The sequence below is a fragment of the Vulpes vulpes genome, chromosome 10, assembly GCF_048418805.1.
Source record: "Vulpes vulpes isolate BD-2025 chromosome 10, VulVul3, whole genome shotgun sequence".
Classification (NCBI taxonomy): domain Eukaryota; kingdom Metazoa; phylum Chordata; class Mammalia; order Carnivora; family Canidae; genus Vulpes; species Vulpes vulpes.
Window position 1 is genome coordinate 30,447,908 of NC_132789.1, and position 19,251 is coordinate 30,467,158.

The window sequence follows — 19,251 nt, forward strand, 5'->3', positions numbered from 1 at the left end:
AGTGACTGGCTGACCCCTGAAGCTCCAGAGTGTGAGGGAGGGCAGGAGTATGAACATCTCATCTGCTCCTTTGGAGCATGTCTATCTGAACATCTTGTGTACCCACCCCCTCCCGCTGCCAATCCTCCTGACCCTCAGGGCCTATCTGATTCAGGATCTCAGAGCCTATAATGGGTTGGGTGCCTGCTGAGAGATGGGGGCTGAGGGCCGTCTTGCTAAAGGTAGAGCTGAGGGCCAGAGGCTCTGGGGGTGAACATAGGAGACTCAAAGGAAGGAGAGTGCAGAAAGCCCTAGGCCACTGCATCTGCCTTGATTCATGGGTTTCCAGGAGGGTAATGTTGGGATAAAAACTCAGTCAGGCCCAGGAAGATAGAAGGGCCACCAGAAACCTTACCTTCGTTCACAAGGTACCGAGCGTAGAGAAGGAGCCAATGGCGGTACTCATGGCTGGACTGCAGGGTGAGTGCCGCTGCAACCTGATTCTCCAGATAGGCCAGGGTGGTCTCCTGCTGCACTACATGAGGCACGGAGAAGAGCCGGGCTGCCTGTCTTCCTGAACTGCAGAGACCGGCAAAGCAAGCATCATGAGGCAGTGGGCACTGCAGTGGTTAGGAGGCTGCTACTGTGAGCCCCTGGGCACCAGTAAGGAGCCAGTAAAGGGGCAGGTGTCAGATTCCATGATAGCTAACCTGTTCCCATGTCCTAGCCACAAGCCTCCTGGCTACTCAGCACCTCAGGTATATCCCACCCCGTACCTCCTATCTATGCCCCTGAGGTGACAGATCAGCAGTTCATTCCTTCCCACCCAACATACTGCCCATCAGAGTGTCCATGACTCATAGCACCTCAGACCACCATCTGTGCCCTGAAGTGACAAGGCTGGTAACCCAGTACCCTGAGATATTACCCAGTGTGGACTCACAACCCTTGCCACCCTCGAGCCTGCTTGTGCTAAATAGCAGCTAGGCATGGGGGGGGGGGGGGAGTTAGAGAGTAGGCCTGGGTGGGACTGTGCTTCATGACCTGGCCACCTCTCCCAGCACTTGGGTCACCTACGTGGAGGCACGGCCCTGGACTATGGCTAAAGGTCCGGAGCACAGCATGGCGTCCTGGGGAGGCAGGCTGCTCCTGAAGTCCGCACACTGGGCCAAGGAGTCCTGCTTGTCAGAAACCAGGTTCCTGGGGAGGCAACAGCAGGAGCAGAGGTCAGAAAAACCAGGAGGCCTACCAGAAAGGCTGGTGGTGAGGCTGCCAAGAAGCAGGCACCACATGACCCTCTGCCAGAGTGTCAGCAGAGGCTGAGTATCACTGCATTCTCTCCACAGGGCCCTCAGGGACAGGTTTCATAATGAGTCAAAATCAGTGACAGTGAAGGTCAGCAACAGGGACCACCTGAGCTCTGTGATCTCAGAACTTGAGGAGAGGGGCCTGTGTATAAAATGAGTGTACAATGCCTAACCTGCCCGGGGGTCCACATGGCCTGGCCCCTGGAAGCTTCCAAGAATGCCAGGCTCTAGCCTTCCTGAGCTTCTCCTACAGCATTCCAGACAGTCAGCTCTTCACCTTCTCTGGACCTTTCCCATCTTTGTTGAAAACATTCAACCCACACTTTAAAAATAGTTGGGTGTGTAAAAATGTGTCCAAAATACCAAGCCAACATTTTCTTCTTAAATAACCAACCTGTTTCCATTATTATAGCAATCACATATAATACACAAGAGTTTGCAACTTGGAAGAGCTGGCAATGGGGGGTTTTGGGTTGTTTTTTCTTTTAAAAAGATTATTTTATTTTTTATTTTTTAATTTAAAAACAATTTTTTTAAAAAGATTTTTTAAAGTAACCTCCACCCCCAATGTGGGGCTTGAACTTACAACTAAGAGATCAAGAGTTGGATGTTTTAAAGACTGAGCCAGTCAGGTGCACCACCCCAAACACCAACCTTTTTTTTTTTTTTTAAACTTAAGAAAGAAATCTCAATGGGAGGATAAACTTGTACCTAGCAACTCTTAACAGAAGAGGTCTGGAAGGCAGCTGGTTTGGGTATGTAGGACCAAAGGTGGAGGCAGGAGAAAAGAATTTCTGAGTGGCTGGTACACAATGTATATACTTCATATGTCTGGATTAAAGTCTTAGAGGAGAGGGCACCTGGGTGGCTTAGTTGGTTAAGCATCTGCCATCAACTCAGGTCACGATCTCAGGGTCCTGGGACCAAGCCCCACTCCACGCTCAGCATGGAGTCTCCTCTTTCTCTCCTTCCCCCCTGCTACTCATGCTTTTCTTTCCTATTCTCTCAAATAAATAAAATCTTTAAAAATAAAAATTTTGGAGGAATAGAGATTTTATAAATACAGAAAAGGGCTCTAAGTTCCAAAATGGGCCGAGAAAAGACACAGACCATGATACACAGTGATTATGTTACCTTACTAATTTGCAAAGTCAGCCAGAAGTGCTACTTAGCTTCTGCTAAGATACAAAAATTGAGAAATGGTGGTGAAGCTGCCCATAGGGACAGTGGGGCCTGTACTGGCAGATTTGAGCACTCTCCTCTAGTGGACAGGGGCCCAGCAGGTCTGCCACCACGGTGTTCACTCTAGGGCCTGTCAGGAGAAACTGAGCCAGGCAGGCCTGACCGCTTTTGTTCTAGCTCAGATGGATACTCTCTCAGAGGGGCAGGGCCAGGAGCTGGCTTACTTACCATGTAGAAAGTGACGGATTAAAGCAGTATGCCTTCCCATCGGACAGGTTCATCACTGGGATTCCATGTTGTGTCAACAAGATCTGTGACACCGTCATATCACTTCCTGGGGAGACAGCACAAGAATGGATTCTGGGTGTGTTCTTATCAGCAGGTGCCTGCATATGCACCTAAGGAAAAACGCAAATCACAGCTTCCACAGTCCCAGCAACAGGTGCCTTAACACTGACTCACAACAAGGCAGTCACTGTTCTACTCTGTGCATGCTGGTCTCACTGCCACTCAGGCTGCTTGTCACCTCTCAGGGACCCATTCAACTATGCCCCTGGAGAGAATGCATCTCCCTACAATCTAAGTACACCCCCTACAACATGAAATACCTTGGGCTGGGCCCAGAGCTTGGTTCTCCATCTAGGCTGAATAGGGTGCTTTTAGGTCAGGAACCCAAGCTGCCCTGCCCTGGTATGCCCTGTCCCCACCCCAGGGAACAAGAGGTGGTCTACTACTGAGGTTACCTGCCAAGATGGAGTGTAGAGATTCTTCTTTCACCACAACCACCTGTCTGTGAACATCCCTAGGAGGGAGATAGGGAACAGCTTACTCTGCAGCTGGGGTAAAAGCATCAGAACATGCCTCGGTAATAAGACCCCACTCCATGGTCCCTGGTGTACAACCAGCCCTGCTTCCCTGAAAGGGGCTTCGTGCTACAAATGGCTTCTACTATGTGTCACTAAGTGGCACTATGCTACCTCTGCATAAGTCTACAGCAGAGGGTCTAGGCAACAAAGCTGTGGGGACTGCCACCAACACCATGTCAACTCTGGGAGAAGTGTTGCCATGCTCCGGTAGCTAAGATCACCTTCCTGGCCCCTAACACATGCAACCAGGCATTGTGATTTGTCGTAAGGATGGCAGCAGGATGGCTCAGGGATCCTTAGGCATTAAGATCCCCAGGCCAGGAGGGCCCAAGGACATGTCTGCCAAGTGGCTTCCTTTGCTGCCTTCCATATTCCTGCAGTGATGGGGGATCTGCACAGCTCCATCCTATCCTGCTTGGAGCCCACTCCACCCGGGACCTGCCTCTCACCAGACAGACAATGTGGCTGCAGCAGTGAGCGCCATGACGTAGGAGCCCGTGCAGTGCAAAGTAGAGATTGGGGACGGCAGGAGGATGGGAGGGAGGAGGCGGCGACCACAGGCGGAGAACACGGACAGCATCCTCTTTTCACAGGCGACACATACCACGTCACTGGAAAGGCAGAGAGGGAACAGGTATCACAATCATTGGGAGAGGCTGTGGCAGAGGCAGCAGCCCTGAAATGCAGCAGCTTCCCTCTGTCTGTGCCTGCCCTGTGCCTACTGTAGTCTTCCTCTGAGCAGGTGCAGCCAAGGGACAGAGGCTGTGCAAGGGTTTACTGCAAGGACCGCAGAAGCAGGGTGGATGAAGCCTAGCCTAAATAAGACCTCTGATTAAAAAGAATGTGTTCTCTTTCCCTTCAGGGGCTGCTTCAGCTTTTCTGAGCTCACATTAATGCTGATCGAGGGGGAGCTCACAGAACAGCCAGCACACAGGTCTATTTGCCCTTTGTGGGTGCCTGGGATCGGGAAGCTCAGTTTGCTCATCTTGGCAGAAAACAAAAAGGAGATACAAAAATGATGGTTCCTTCTAAGTGTAATATCAGGGTCCCATGGCAACCCTGACCTAAGATGGAAGGCCAAGTACTTACAGACACTATGAAAGCATTTAACATGCAGCCTCATGATAATTGATTAAAGGTCTAAGTAACGTAACTGTATCTAAGCCAATTATCTTTGTAAAATCCTTCTAAGAGTATCAAATACAGGGTCCTGACTGGAGACCCTAAGCCCCAGCAGGCACCTGAGGAAAATGCTGGCCCTTTTTCTAGATTAAGCGCATGTGAAAACCCCTCCAGGGAACTGTGGCCTCGAAGTCCATGGGAAGACTCTGGGGAACTAACCACTGAATTAAGGTGTACCCTCAAAGTGCAGAGTATGGAGAGGGCTGGGCTGGGGACTCACAGGACAATTAGAAATCCATCCCGACCTCCCTAGATGAAAATCTGGGGTCCAGAGAAAGAACCATTCCATATCAGTGAGCCTGGAACCTGAGACTAGGAATCTGTCCAGATAAGATAATCAGAACATCTGGATGGAAATCCTGCCTTGGGTGACCCACTAAAGTAGTTTTTCCACCTATAATGTGGTGATAATTATGCTGACTTTATTAGGTTTTGGGGGACCAAGAAGACAAGTACATGCTTAGCCCAGGGCGAGGGATGTTATGTATAGGCCTCTGTGGGAGCTAGCCTACAGGCAGTGCAATGCCTCCTGCCTTGCCACATAGCATAGCACATGGTGCTTGCTTGACATTAAAAGCTGGGCTGGGCAAAGATCCTTCCCCTTACCAGCTGCCGGCAGCAGTGAGAATCCGGCTGGTGAGTACCGTCTCCCACTCCTTCCCTTCCCGGTTACACTTCAAACGACTTAGCTTCACGCCCCCCACGGCAGTCACTTCATTCTCCACCTCGATGTACATGGAGGGGTCAGAGCTCACCTGGGTGGAGGAAAGCAAACACAATGTCTTTTCAGGTGATGGTGGGCCCACTGAGACTTGGGTCATGTGCCAGGTGAGGTGATCAGAGGCCCCAAAGCAGGAGGAGACACAGAGAAGCAGACAGAACTCGGTAGTAAAGAGGAGCGTGGTGGTGTGTGCAGTAACAGAGTGAGACAAGAAGGCCAGAGATCTGGATGTGTGGCCCCTAGGGCAAAGAGAGGGCTGAGAGCTGGCTCAGCCTCCTCTCTCATGCCTAGGGAGCTGATGCATGGATATCCCCGAATGGAAAACCCAGGCAGAATGGCTGAATGGTTTGCACTCATGTAGCCACAAAAGTGGGTGAGCTAGAGCAGAGGGCTGGATGCAGCTGGGAAGACAGGCCCTTTCACAGACTCCCGGAAACCAAGAACAGACCAAGCAGCACTCAGTGGTAAAGCCCCTGGGTGGGGGGTTGGGAGTCAATGGCTAGAGTTTGGAAGGGGTTTTGTGTACCCTGGCTTTACAAGCAGTAGCAACAAGAACAAACCACGTGGATTCCTATCCTTTGGCCCAGAAGGACTTGTGGTGGGAAGGGCTGACATCGGCTTTCTGGTGTCCTATGAGGACCAACCTGCATGGAGCAGTATGTGGCCAGTGGAAAGTGACCTGCATGTGGGGTCCTAGATTTCCTGAGGATGTGCACCTGAGCTGAGTAACAATAGGCATGAACCTATGGCATGTCCAAAGTCAATTGCTAGATGGAGTGAATGCAAGGCCTCTGGGCATAAAGGATTCTTTGTTCTAGAGCTGTGTTTTCAACAAGCACATGAACCTACGCTTCTACTCCAAGAACTCAAATAGGCCTGATGATGACTCTGCTCGGTCCTAGGAAGTAGACAGGGCCAGTGAGCTGATTGGAAGATAGGCCACCATCATGCAGCCCAACTGCACCAAGCCTGAGGCTGCCAGGGCTGAGTGTGGGGCTCAAGGAGGCTTCCAGAGAGGATACCTTAGACAACCCTTGAAGGAGCTAGCCATCTAGAAGATGGCAGCAGGACTGTAAGAGCAAAGCACAGAGGAGAGAAATGTGAGGTGGGGGCAGCAGCAAGGGAGCTCCTGGGGAAGAGGGTATTGAGTTGGCCCTGATTAACTACAACTTGTCCCAGAAAGTAATGGAGAGCCATTGAAAAGCAGCCCTAAGTCAGTGACAATTCAAGGTTTACACAGAGAGGGAGAAAGTATGCATGCTTGTGGGGAGGTAGGAAGCCTGCTCACCTGGAGAGTGAATGCTCTTTGGGGGCCTGGCATGGGCAGTTTCAGTGCAGGTGCTGGTACAGACAAACACACGGCATCCTTCTCTGCGGTCAGGGCAGCTGGGGACTACAAGAGCAAAAATATCTCTAAGCCCCAGCCCACACTATAGGGCAACGTCAGGTAAAAGTGAGTCACCTAGTGGTGAGGTCAGGCCAGTTCCCTAGGCATTTCCGCCTACTCTGTGAGGGTGAAAGTGCAGATGAACACCATAAAGACCCCACTTCCAGATGAGTAGCTGACTCCAGGGAACCGTTCAAGGACTCTGAGTGGGCTGAGGGCAGGTGTGGGGGCCTGCATATCTATGCCAACTGTTCCACACTAATGAGGCACAGTGGCATGCACAGCCTCTCTCATCTCACTCGGGCATGTGCGGATCCCAGCACTGAGCTCATGAGGTAGGCTGGGGGAGACAGCATGGGCCTGCTGGCCTCACCTGGACAGACAAAGACACAGGCATGAGCCGAGAGTCCTTCCGAGGCCGCCCTTTCTTCTTCTTTTCCACTGTTTCCACTTCAAGCTCCAGTTTTCGCTTGGACAGTGAGGAGGGCTTGGTCACAGGGACCTTTTCATCACTATCACTGCTGCTCTCCAGGAGATCCCGGGGCCTCAGCTCTTTCACAAGGTTCTGCTCTTTCAACCTGCGCAAACACAGATACCCGTGGCTTTCTCCATATGACTATTAAGTTTGTAATAATTAATAAAATCCACATTCATCACTAAAAGTTAATAAATAAAAATAGTAAAAAAAAGATTTCTGGTTTCTGTTCCAAATTCTGTTCCACCTGCAAAGAACTTGGAAGTTGTCACTCCTAACCTCAAAGTAAGAGGAAAGCTGAAAATCAACTTTTCTTATATTCATCAGAAAAGTAAGGTCACAAGGCAAACTGCCACCCTAGAAACTGGAGCTAGCAGGTGAGGACAGAAAGCCAGAGCTTACCTGGAGTTGGAGCCCCTGGAGCCCTAACTGGTAGAAAGAATTAAAGTAACTGGCATACTGCTGGAGGCTGAGTGTGGACTGGCTTGTAAGTTAGAACTCTTGGGGGTTCAGTGGCAGGAGGGTACCCATACTTATGTTAGGTTTACCTCCAGGAGCTCTAACAGGCTCTCATAGGTGAAGATCAGGGATGGAAAAATCCCGTGTGTTTTGGGCTGGGGAAGGGGAAGAAAAACCTTAACAAAACCCTGCCCTTCAAGGGAAACTACTTTACTAGAGCCCCATGTGACTCAGGGGCAGGGCAATTAACCAACTACAGCCTAGGCACCCCCTACGGCCCCCAACCAGGCTAAGGAATTCTTCTGAAGGTCATGGCCCAGGGTCACAGGTCCAACAACAACAACAACAGATTTAATCACAAGCTAATAGAATGCTTATTTTCCCCCAAACCTTACCACCAGTTCAACAGGGGTCTGGTATAACAGGAGTAGAATAACTAGTTTGAAGCTAGCAGAGAGTAGTTCATGAGTTTTAAGGAAAGAAGCCGGCTTCATAACGAAGACTGCAAGGTAGAAGCTTCAAGTGCTAATGTAGAAGCTGCAGCAAGTTATCCAGAAGATCTAGCTAAGATAATTAGCGAAGGTGGCTATACTAAATGACAGATTTTCAATATACATGAAACAACCTTGTATTAAAAGTAGAAGCTGGGGATCCCTGGGTGGCTCAGCGATTTAGTGCCACCTTCAGCCCAGGGCGTATTCCTGGAGACCGGGGATCGAGTCCCCACGTCGGGCTCCCTGCATGGAGCCTGCTTCTCCCTCTGCCTGTGTCTCTGCCTCTCTCTCTCTCTCTCTCTCTCTCTCTGTATCTCTCATGAATAAATAAAATCTTTTAAACAAACAAACAAACAAGCAAGCAAGCAAGCAAGCTATCTAGTAGGACTTTCATAGCTGGAGAAGAGAAGTCAGTGCCTGGCTTCGAAGGACAGGCTGACTCTCATTAGGGGTAAATGCAGCTAGTGACTTTAAGTGGAAGCCAATGCTCATTTACCATTCCAAAAATCCTAGGGCCTTAAGAATTATGCTAAATTTCCTCTGCCTATACCCTATATAAGCAGAACAAAGTCTAGATGAGAGCATATCTGTTTACAATATGTTTTACTAAGTATTTTAAGCTCACTGTTGAGACCTACTGCTCAGAACAAAAAAAAAAAAAAAAAAAAATTTCTTTAAATATATTACTGTTCATTGCCAATACACCTGGTCACCCAAAACTCTGATAGAGATGTATGAAATTAATGTTGTTTTCATGCCTGCTAACATCACATCTGTTCCGCAAACCATGGATCAAGTAGTTTTGACTTTCAAGTCATATTACTGAAGCAATACATTTTATAAGGCTATAGCTGCCACAGATAGTGATTCCTATGATGGATCTGGACAAAGCAAATGGAAAACCTTCTGGAAAGGATTCATCATCTAGATGCCATTAAGAACATTCAAGATTCATGGCAAGGGGTCAAAATAGCAACATGAAGAGGAATTTGGAAGAAGTAAATTCCAACCCTCATGGATGACTTTCAGGGGTTCAAGACTTCAGTATAGGAAGTAACTGCAGATATGGTGGAAATAGCAAGAGACGTAGAATTAGAGGGGGAACCTCAAGATGTGACTGAACTGCTGCAATCTCATGATAAAACCTGAATGGATGAGAAGTTGCTTCTCATGGAGGAGGAGAGAGAGTAATTTCTTGAGATGGAATCTACTTCTGGAGAAGATGCTGTAAGGATCACTGAAATGAGATCAAAGCATTTAGAATACTACATAAATGTAGCTGATAAAACAGTGGCAGGCTTTGAGAGGACTGACTCTAATTCTGAAAGAAGTTCTGCTGTGTATAAAATCCTATCAAACAGCATCGCATGCTACAGAGAAATTGTTCATAACAGGGAGAGTTAATTGATGAGGCAAACGTAATAGTCTTAAAGAAGCTGCCATAGCCACTCCAACCTTCAGCAACCATCACCCTGAACAGTTAGTAGCCATCAACACTGAGCAAAGACTCTCCACCAGCAAAAGATTATGACTTGCTGAAAGCTCAGATGATGCTTAACATTTTTTAGCAAGGAAGTACTCTTTTCCATTTAGGTATATACATTGCTTCCTTAGATATAATGCTATCATTGCACACTTAATAGACTACAGTAGGTTGTAAACAACTTTTAACATGTACTGGGAAACCAAAAAATTCATTTGACTTGCTTTATTGCAATATTCTATTTATTGTTGTGGTCTGGAACCAAACCTGCAATATCTCCAGCATATGTCTGTATGACATTCTAACTCTAATTAGAAGAAAACTGGAGTAGCTATATGAATTTCAGACATAGTGGACACCAAAGTAAGGAAAATTACTAAGGATAAAGAGAAACATTACATAATAAAAGGGTCAATTTTCCAAGAAGACATAGCAATCCTTAATGTATACACGCCTAACAACAGATCATCAAAATACATCTGTCAAAAACTGATAGAACCACAAGGAGAACTAGACAACTCCACAATTATAAGTGGAGATTTCAATTTACCTCTCTCAGTAACTGACAGATCCACCAGAGAGAAAATCAATAAGGAAATAATCAGATGAAGAGTACTATAGTTTATTTGAATTTAGTTGATATTTATAAATTACTTCATATAACAAGAGCAGAATATACATTCTTCTCAAGATCACATAGAATATTCACTAAGTTAGATCACATTCTGGGTCAAAATACATATTCTAACAAATTTAAATGAGTAAAAATCATACAAAATACGCTTTAAACACACAACAGAACTAAACTAGACAACAATAACAGAAAGATCCCTGGAGAAACCCCAGAGATTAAACCACACACTTTTGAACAATATATAGTAAAAAAAAAAAAAAAAAAAAGCCTCAAATGAAAAAGTATTTAATTAGATGAAAAAAAAAAGTAATTTATCAAAACTTGTGGAATACAGTGAAAGCAGTGTTTAGGGAACTTTATAGCAGAGAACCTATTTCATTTTTATTATTTTTAAAAGATTTATTTATTTATTTATAGAGGTGGGGGAGGGACAGAAGGAGAGAGTCTTAAGCAAACTCTGTACTGAGCATGGACCTCAATGCAGGGCTTGATCTCAGGACCCTGAAATCACCACCTTAGCCAAAACCAAGAGTCAGATGATAACTGACTGTCAAGTATGCACTCCCTTTATTATTATTTTTTAAAGATTTATTTATTTTAGAGAGAGAGAGTATCCAAGAGTGAGAGTAGGAGCAAGGACAGAGGGAGAGAATCTTCAAGCAAACTCTGCTGAGCGTGAACCCAGACATGGGGCTCAATCTCCTGACCCTGAGATCACAACCAGAGCCAAAATCAATCTGGTTGCCTACCCAACTGAGCCACCCACGCTCCCCAAGAATGCCTATTTTAGAAAAGAAGAAAGACGTGAAATGAAAAACCTAAACTTTACCTTTAGGAACTAGAAAAACATTAGCAAGCAGAAGGAAATAAATAATAAACAGCAATAATAGTAATATAATAATAAGGCCATAATAAAGTAATATAAAGCAAGTAGAAGAAAATAAATAGTAAAAATTAGAGGAGAAATCCATGAAATTCAAAACAGGAAAACAATAGAGAAAAATTGGGGATCCCTGGGTGGCTCAGCGGTCTGGTGCCTGCCTCTGCCCCAGGGCATGATCCTGGAGTCCCGGGATGGAATCCCACATCGGGGTCCCTGCAGAGCCTGCTTCTCCCTCTGCCTGTGTCTCTGCTTCTCTCTCTCTCTGGGTCTCTCATGAATAAATAAAATCTTTAAAAAAAAATAGAGAAAAATCAATTAAATAAAAAGTTGGTTCTTTGAAAATAACAATAAAATTTATAAACTTTCAGCCAGGCTAATCAAGATAAAAAGAGAACACAAATCAGTAATGTCAGAAATGCAAAGGGGCCTTCACTACTGCTCCCACGGACAATAAAATGAACATAAAAGAGTATTATGAATAATTCTAAACCCACAGATTGGATAACTTTGATGAAATGGATCAGTTCCCTGAAAAAAACAAAAAACAACTAAAACTCATATAAGGAAAAATAACTAATCTGACTAGACCTAGTAAAGAAAATGAATCAACAATTAATAACCTTCCAAGAAAAAAAAGTACCAGGCCCACATAATTTTACTAGTGAATTCTACCGAGTATTTAAGGAAGAAATTATACCAATTCTCTAAAATATACTCCAGAAAAGAGAAGCAGAGGAAATAAATCTAACACCCATGAGGCAAGCATTACCCAAATATAAAAACCAAATACTGATAAGAAAAAAATAAAACTATTACAAGAAAAAAAAAAAACCTTTTGGACATAGATGCAAAAGTTTTCAACAAAATATTGGCAAATTGAATCCAACAATGTATAACAACTATATACAGTAACCAAATGGGGGCTGCCTGGGTGGCTCAGCAGTTGAGCCTCAGCAGTTTGGCTCAGGGCCTGATCCTGGATTCCCGGACTGAGTCTCGCATAGAGCTCCTTGCATGGAACCTGCTTCTCCTCCCTCTGCCCGTGTCTCTGCCTCTTTCTGTATCTCTCATAAATAAATGAAAAAAATCTTAAAAAAAAGAAAACAAAACCAAACGGTATTTATTTCAGATATGCACACGAACTCAAAATTCAAAGTGGTTAATATAACCCATCACATCCAATAAAGCTAAAGAAAAATCTTATAATCATATAAACAGATGCTTATATGATCTGGCATTTGACAAAACCCAACATCCATTCATGATAAAAACTCCTAATAAACCAGGATTAGAGGTGAACTTCCTCAATTTGATAAGGGATATTCACAAAAAACCCTAGAGCTAACATCATACTTAATGGTGAGACACTAAATGCTTTCTCCATAAGACTGAGAGGGCAAGGATGTCCCCTCTCACTGCTTCTATTTAATATGGTACTAGAAATCCTAGCTAATGCAATAAGATAAGAGAAAGAAATAAAAGGCATACAGGTTGGGAAGGAGAAATAAAATTATCTTTATTTGCAGATGACATAATTGTCTTTAGAAAATATCAAAGAATTGAAGACAAGAACAAAAAATGGAACTAATAAGCAATTATGGCAAGGCTATAGGATATCAAGTTAATATACAAAAGTCAAGGGTGCCTGTGTAGCTCAGTTGGTTAAGTCCTGCTTTCAGCTCAGGTCATGATCCCAGGGTCCTGGGATTGAGTCCCGCATTAGGCTCCTTATTCAGTAGGGAGTCTGCTTCTTCCTCTGCCCTTCCCCCCTGCTCATAATCTCTCTCTCACATCAATAAAATCTTAAAAAAATATATGAAGAAAGTCAATTGCTTTTCTACATACCAATAATGAACAACTGGTATTTGAAATTCTAAATACAATACTATTTACATTAGTATCAAAAAAATGAATTAGATATAAATCTAACAAAATATGTCTAAATTCCATATGAAGAAAACTATAAAACTCTGATTAAAAAAAAATCAAAGATCTCCATAAGTGGAAATATTCCATGTTCATGGATAAGAAGAGTTAATATTGTTAAGAGGTCAATTTTTCATTATTTGATCTAGAAATTTTTTTTAATCTAGATATTAAATGTAATCCCATTAAAAGCCCCAGGAAATTATATTGTATATACTGATAAACTTATTATAAAGTTTACATGGAAAGATAAAAAAAAAGCCCTAGTAACAGATCCATACAAATATAGTCAAGTGATCTTTGATTAAGACAAAGGCATAGAAAGGATGTCTTTTCAAAAAATGATGCTGGAACAACTGGACAACCACATGCAAAAACTGAATCTAGACACCTTACATCTCCCACAAAGATTAACTCAAAATGGAACAGATCTACATATAAAATGCAAAACTATAAAAGGAGAACTTAGAAGAAAATATGGCAGGAAATCTAGATGAACCTGGGTTTGGCAAATTTATTTTTTACATTGCAGTGCTTACCATGGCAGTGTAGTTACCATCTATCACCATTCAAAGTTATTATTGAATAATTATTGATTATTGAATATATTGGCAATGAGTTTTTGATACAAAGCTGAAAGCACGACCCATGACAGAAAAAATCTAATTCAGTTGGACTTAATTAACATTAGATTGAATATGTTGGCAATGAGTTTTTGATATAATGCTGAAAGCATGATCCATGACAGAAAAAAGTCTAGTTCAGTTGAACTTCATTAACATTAGAAATTTCTGCTCTAAGACACTGTTAAAAGAATGAAAAGACAAGCCAAAGACCAAGGGACAATATTTCCAAATCACATTATCTGAGTAAGGATTTGAATCCAAAATATAAAGAATTTGTAAAACTTGACAGTAAGAAAACAAGCAACTTAATCCAAAAAATAAACAAAAAATCTAAACGGGCACCTCACCAAGGAAGATCCAGATGGCTAATAAGCATATGAAGATAGTCAACATTAGGAAGTATAAATCAGGGAACAGAAAATTAAAACAATAATGAGGGATCATTCAACACTTATTAAAATGGCTAAAATCTAAAAAACTTATAACTGTGGACAAGAATGTGGATCAAAGGATATATCATTGCTGGTGGGAATTGCAGTCATTGTAAAAGACAGTCTGGCAGTTTCTTACAAAGCTAAATCTAGTCTTATCACACAATCTAGTGATTGCACTTCTAGGTACTTGCTCAAAACTGACTTGAAAACATGTATTCACAGAAAAAGCTACGCATGAATGTTCACAGCAGCCTTATACAATGTTTATACATACTGCCCCAAATGGAAGCAACTAAAGTGTCCTTCAATGGGGGAATGGATAAACTAAAATGGTACATCCATACAATGGAATATTACTTGATAATAAATGAACTATTAAACCATAAAAATGCATGTAAGAATATTAAATGGATATTGCTAAGGGAAAGACACACATTAGAAAAGGGAATATCTGGTATGATTCCAATTATAAGACATTCTAGAAAAGGCAAAACTATGGAGGCAGGAAAAAGTTCAGTGATTGGGATGCCTGGGTAGCTCAGTGGTTGAGTGTCTGCCTTTGGCTCAGGGTGTGATCCCGGGGTCCTTGGATTGAGTCCTGCATCGGCTCCCTAGAGGGAGCCTGCTTCTCCCTCTGCCTCTCTCTCTGTTCTCTCAAGAATAAATAAATAAAATCTTAAAAAAAAAAAAAAGGTTCAGTAATTGTCAGGTGTTCATGGAGGAGGAAGGATAAACTCCTAAAGTACAAGGATATTCAGGGAGGTGAAATTACTGCATGTGGTGATGCTGGACACAAGACATTATACATTTGTCAAAACACATACAACTGTACAACACAAAGAGAAAACTCTAAATGATGGACAGTACTTCATAAAATTAAAAAAATTTTTTTGAAGTGTAGGACTGACTACCTACTGGAGTGTAATAATGGAATGCAATTGTGTAGGAGAACATCCTTGCTTACGAAGTGACTCTCATACCAGGAAAGAGAGAAGTTTTGTGTTTCCATCATGTGTGGAGTAAAAGTAAAATCAAAACTGGCAAAAGTGACAAAAAATTGGTGAAACTAGGTGAAGGGTACAAAGGCATTTAATGGACTATGTTTCCATGTTGCTGAAGGATTTCAAGTTTTCAAAACAAAAGTCAATAAAAAAACTCCACTTAGAAGTCCTTGGTGCTGCTGATACAGAAACACAGTATCTCATGCATTTTCTTGCAATTCTCCATTGCAATCTGTGTATACGTGTATGTGTACATTGTACGTGTTTAAATAGTGTTTCAGTAGTTCTTGGTGTCTTCACAAAGTTGTACAACAATCACAATAGCAATTTCAGAATATTTTCATCATCTCAAAAAAAAACCTCCCTATACTTCTTGGTATCATTTCTCAACTCTGGTCCCACCAATTCTCCCATTTGCCACAGCTTAACTTTCTATTTCCATAGATGTCCCCATTCTGGATATTTCCTATAAATGAAATCACAGAACAAGAGATATCCAGGATTGGTTTCTTTCACTTAGCATGTATTCAATGCTCATTCATGCTGTAGAATGTACTGCTATTTTACTCCTTTTTAATGACTGAATAATATTTCTTTGTATGGATAGCCACACCTTGTTTATCCATACTTTAGCTTATAGACATTTGCTTAGTTTCAAGCTTTGGGCTATTACACATAATGCTGATTTGAACATTCATGTAAAAGTTATTTGTATAGGCATGTTTTCATTTCTCTTGGGTGTTTTCCCAGCACTGAAATTGTGTCAAATGTTAAGTTACATTTAACTTTTTATTTATTTTATTTTTATTTTTATTTTTTTTTAAGATTTATTTATTTATGATAGACATAGAGAGAGAGAGAGGCAGAGACACAGGAGGAGGGAGAAGCAGGCTCCATGCCGGGAGCCCGATGCGGGACTCGATCCCGGGTCTCCAGGACCGTGCCCTGGGCCAAAGGCAGGCGCTAAACCGCTGAGCCACCCAGGGATCCCCTACGTTTAACTTTTTAAAGAACTGTCAGACTATTTTCCAAAGTGTCTGTACCATTTTATATAGCCACCAATCTCTTCACATTGATGCCAACACTTAATAATCTATTTTTTGATTTCCCAGCAGTGTGAAGTATAATCTTGTGGCTTTACTTGTATTTCCTCAATAGCTAATAATGTTGAGTATCTTTTCATTTGCTTATTGGCTACTTGCATATCATATTTTTAAAAATGATTTTTATTTATTTATTTTAGAGAGAGAGAAAGAGATTGTGAGTAGGGAGAGGGACAGAGGGAGAGAGAGAGAATCCTAAGCAGATTCTCCAACTGAGCATGGAGCCTAATGTGGGACACGATCCCAGGACCCTGGGATCATGAACTGAGCTGAAATCAAGAGTCAGATGCTCAACTGAATGAGCCATCCAGGCACCCCTTGTATATCATATTTTAAAAATGCCCATTTAAATCCTTGGCCCACTTAAAAACTGCATTAGTCTACTACTGAGTGGTAAGAATATTTGTATTCTAGACATAAGTCCTTCCTTAGATACAGGATTAGCAAATATTTTCTCCAGTTCTACAGCTTTTTTCCCCCATCATCTTGATGGTCTTCTTTAAAGCACAAAAGATTCAAATTTTAATGAAGTCCAATTTACCTTTCTTCTTTGACTGCTTGTGATTTTGCTGTCATATCTGAGAATTCATGAACAAATCCAAAGTCACAAAGAATTTTGTAGTTTGGCTCTTAAATTTAGTTCTTTGATCAATTTTCAGTTACTTTTTAAAAAAATATTTTATTGATTTATTCGAGAGAGAGAGAGAGGCAGAGACACAAGCAGAGGGAGAAGCAGGTTCCATGCAGGGAGCCTGACATGGGACTCGATCCTGGATCTCCAGGATCTCGCCCTGGGCTGAAGGTGGCGCTAAACCGCTGAGCCACCTGGACTGCCTTGAGTTAATTTTGTATGCAGTGTGAAATAAGGATCTAACTTTATTTTTTTGCATGTGGATATCCTGCTGTCCCAGCACCATTTGTTCGCAAGACTCTTCTTTCTCCATTCATTGAATAGTCTTGGCGCCCTTGCTGAGAATCAACTGACTGCAGACATGTGAGTTTATTTCTGGGATTTCACCTCTAATCTTCTGATCTATGTATCTGTCCTTGGTAGTACCACACTATATTATTGTTCTGTACTAAGGTCTGAACTCAGGAAATTTGAGTTCTCCAACTTTGCTCTTTCTTCCCAAGACTATTTTGGCTATTTAGGGGCCCTTGAGTTTCCACATGAACTTTGGGATCAGCTTGTCAATTTCTAAAAAGAAGCCTGTTGGAATTCTGCAAAGGAATTCTGCAAAGGACTGTGTTGAATCTGTAGACCAATTTAGGGGCTACTACCATCTTAACAATATTGTCATCTAGAATGTCTTTCCATTTATTTAGGTCTATCTTTCAACAATGTGTTGTAGTTTCCAAAGTATAGTTTTTATACTGTATTCCTTTTGTTAAATTTAATACTAAACATTTTATTCTTCTCTGTGCTATTGTAAATAGAACTATTGTCTTAAGTTCTTTGTTTTTGGATTGTTCTTTATAAATGTAGAGAAATGTAACTGATTTTTATATATTGATCTTGTATCTTGCAATCTTGAAGTCATTTAGTCTAGAAATTCTAGTACAATGTTGAAAAGAAGTGGCAAGAGCTGACATCCTGTCTTGTTCCTGTTCATTTTCCTTAGGGGGAAAGCATCTGGTGTTTTACCATTAAGTATGATTTTAATTATGTGGGTTTTTCAAAGATGTCCTTTTATCATGTTGATGGAGTTCCATTTATTCCTAGTTTGTTATTTGTTTAGGTCATGAATGAATGCTAGATTCAATTATATGGTGTCTGTTTTTGCTCTATTGATATAGTATATTATTGTATCAGCTGATTTTCATATGTTGAACCAACCTTGTATTCCTGGGATAAATCCCACTTGGTCATGTATGATTAAAAAAAAATATATGTTGTTTTATTTTTGAGGATTTGTGTGTCCTTATGCATAAGAAATATTGTAGTTTTCTCCATCTTTGCTTTGGTATCCTCATGATACTGGCCTCACAGAATGAGTTGGGAAATGTTCTCTTCTATTTTTTTTAAAGATTTTATTTTTATGTAATCTATGCACCCAATGTGGGGCTTGAACCTACAACCCTGACATCAAGAGTTGCACACTCCGGGGCAGCCCTGGTGGCCCAGCGGTTTAGTGCCACCTTCGGCCTGGGGTGTAATCCTAGAGACCTGGAATCGAGTCCCCTATCAGGCTCCCTGTGTGGAGCCTGCTTCTCCCTCTGCCTGTGTCTCTGCCTCTCTCTCTGTCATGAATAAATAAATAAAATCTTAAAAAAAAAAAAAAAGTTGCACACTCCATTGACTGAGCCAGCTGAGTTCCCCTCCTACTTTTTAAGAGTTTATGAAGAATTGGCATTAATTTTTTTGATTGGTAGAATAAATTAGTAAAGCCACCTGGGCCTGGGCTTTTCTTTGTAGGCTATTGTTTGATTACTTATTCAAATTTTTCACTTGTTATAGGTCTATTCAGATTGTCTATTTCCTTTGTCAGTTTTGGTAGTTCATATCTTTCTAGAAATTTCTCCCATTTTATTTAAATTATCTGATTTATTGGTATGCAATTAAATGTAATACTTTCATCTTTTTTATTTTTGCAAAGTCAGTAGTAACATTCTTATTTCTGATTGTTTTTATTTATATTGCAATTACAACTGAATACAACTTCATGTTGTTTTTTTTTTTTTTCAAATAACATGCCATGTGAACTATTTTTCCATAGTACTTCAGTTGTCATAGATATTAATTAGGGGCTACGAAATCAATAGCTTATTTCCTCAACACACTTCTTTTTTGAGGCAGTTGGCCAAATGCTATTATAATTATAATGCTGCAATAGAGATCTCTGGACATGACAAAATCCCTGGGTCAGACACCACCACTGGACACCTTTCCTCAAGGAATTCATGGTAAATTACATTCCAGCCTATAGCCTCAGAGCTCTCATACCTACTTGCATTCTCTTTGCTAACCAGAAAGTGTGAAAATGGACTCTAGGACTGTTAGCCCCTCCTCTGGGCAATGTCTTCTGCTGTTCTTCCTCTTGGTAGCACCAGGTCATATAAAGGTAGTCAGGCACACCAGTGTGTACAAATCTTGAACTCTTTCCATCTG

The 19,251-nt window shown here is 42.0% G+C and overlaps 1 protein-coding gene across 4 annotated transcripts in view; it reads right to left on the reverse strand.

Moving 5' to 3' along the window:
* Window positions 1-19,251, reverse strand: part of HIRA (histone cell cycle regulator) — an 88,186-nt gene that overhangs the window by 15,418 nt on the left and 53,517 nt on the right. For all 4 annotated transcript variants that reach the window (XM_072723473.1, XM_072723474.1, XM_072723476.1 and 1 more), the window contains exons 16-23: window positions 6,998-7,202; window positions 6,526-6,630; window positions 5,123-5,271; window positions 3,784-3,945; window positions 3,212-3,270; window positions 2,697-2,802; window positions 1,057-1,179; window positions 395-558 (exon numbers count right to left, since the gene is read on the reverse strand). In XM_072723473.1, the coding sequence (XP_072579574.1) occupies window positions 395-558; window positions 1,057-1,179; window positions 2,697-2,802; window positions 3,212-3,270; window positions 3,784-3,945; window positions 5,123-5,271; window positions 6,526-6,630; window positions 6,998-7,202 (1,073 nt within the window). The remainder of the gene's footprint in view (window positions 1-394; window positions 559-1,056; window positions 1,180-2,696; window positions 2,803-3,211; window positions 3,271-3,783; window positions 3,946-5,122; window positions 5,272-6,525; window positions 6,631-6,997; window positions 7,203-19,251) is intronic.